The sequence below is a fragment of the Sinocyclocheilus grahami genome, unplaced genomic scaffold (genome assembly GCF_001515645.1).
Source record: "Sinocyclocheilus grahami isolate Dianchi unplaced genomic scaffold, SAMN03320097.WGS_v1.1 scaffold2909.1, whole genome shotgun sequence".
In the NCBI taxonomy this organism is placed as follows: Eukaryota; Metazoa; Chordata; class Actinopteri; order Cypriniformes; family Cyprinidae; genus Sinocyclocheilus; species Sinocyclocheilus grahami.
The window spans coordinates 30500-31408 of NW_015508084.1; the positions used below are offsets into that span (position 1 = coordinate 30500).

The 909-nt window shown below is 37.5% G+C and overlaps 1 protein-coding gene across 1 annotated transcript in view; it reads right to left on the reverse strand.

Annotated features, from left to right (window-relative positions):
* The window catches only part of LOC107575802 (receptor tyrosine-protein kinase erbB-4-like), a gene marked incomplete at both ends in the record, with an annotated part of 12195 nt that extends 11293 nt beyond the window's left edge, over positions 1–902 (reverse strand). Inside the window, one exon of the mRNA XM_016262133.1 lies at positions 822–902. Coding sequence (XP_016117619.1) covers positions 822–902 — 81 coding nt within the window. The remainder of the gene's footprint in view (positions 1–821) is intronic.
* Positions 903–909: the final 7 nt, after the last annotated feature.

Consider the following 909-nt stretch of genomic DNA (forward strand, 5'->3'; position numbering starts at 1 on the left):
TTTTTTTTTTTTGGAAACTGTGATTTCTTTCAGGATTCTTTGATTTAAAAAAAATATCCAAAAGGGCAGCATTCGAATAAAAACAAAAACAAAAAAAAAACATTTTGTAAAATAAACAATCAATTGTCAAATCAACTGTCACTGATCAATTTACTGCATCCTTGCATTAAAAAAATATATATGTATATTTCCTTCCCCCCAAAAAATTGATTGGTAGTGTACATGTGAATGGAATCTGAACCTATTCTAGAAAGACAGGGAATGAGTACAGAAGTGAGAAGCTGGATTGGAAAATGACACCAACCGGACTTCAACTTCAACATCGACTATCTGAGCACCACAGCTCAACAGGTAGAATAAAATAACGAATGCATTTTTCATGCAATGCTGAGTATGAAAATGGCAAGCCTATTGGGAAACTGAGAATATCTTTCCTGAACTCCTTCATAGACCAGTCCATTACATAATGTTTCAATCACAGAGCTGAAGAAGATTTTCTCTTTAAACACGGTTGGGGGCAATTGCACTCATTTGATGCATGAGACACCGGAGCTTCTTCCTTGGAAGTACTTAGAAGAGCGTCCTTCTATTTGATGTGGTACCCGACTGAGCCAAAGCAACTGAGTGTTTAGTGGTTTAGCAGCCTGCAGATGTGTGCATTCAGTATAAAAACTCATAAAGAATCAACTATACTGCATTTACTATGAACTCTCAAATATCACATGAACAAACATTGAAAAGGGTTCATAGAGATTCATTATTTGAGACAATGTTTTTCAAAGTACATGTTCAAAAACTCACTTGTTCATGGGAACTCCTACCTTTGCGATCTGCACACACCAGTTGAGCAGCAGCTGGGAGCCAATGTTCTCCTGGTGTTCATGTACGTAGTCCAGCAGGCAGCCGTGG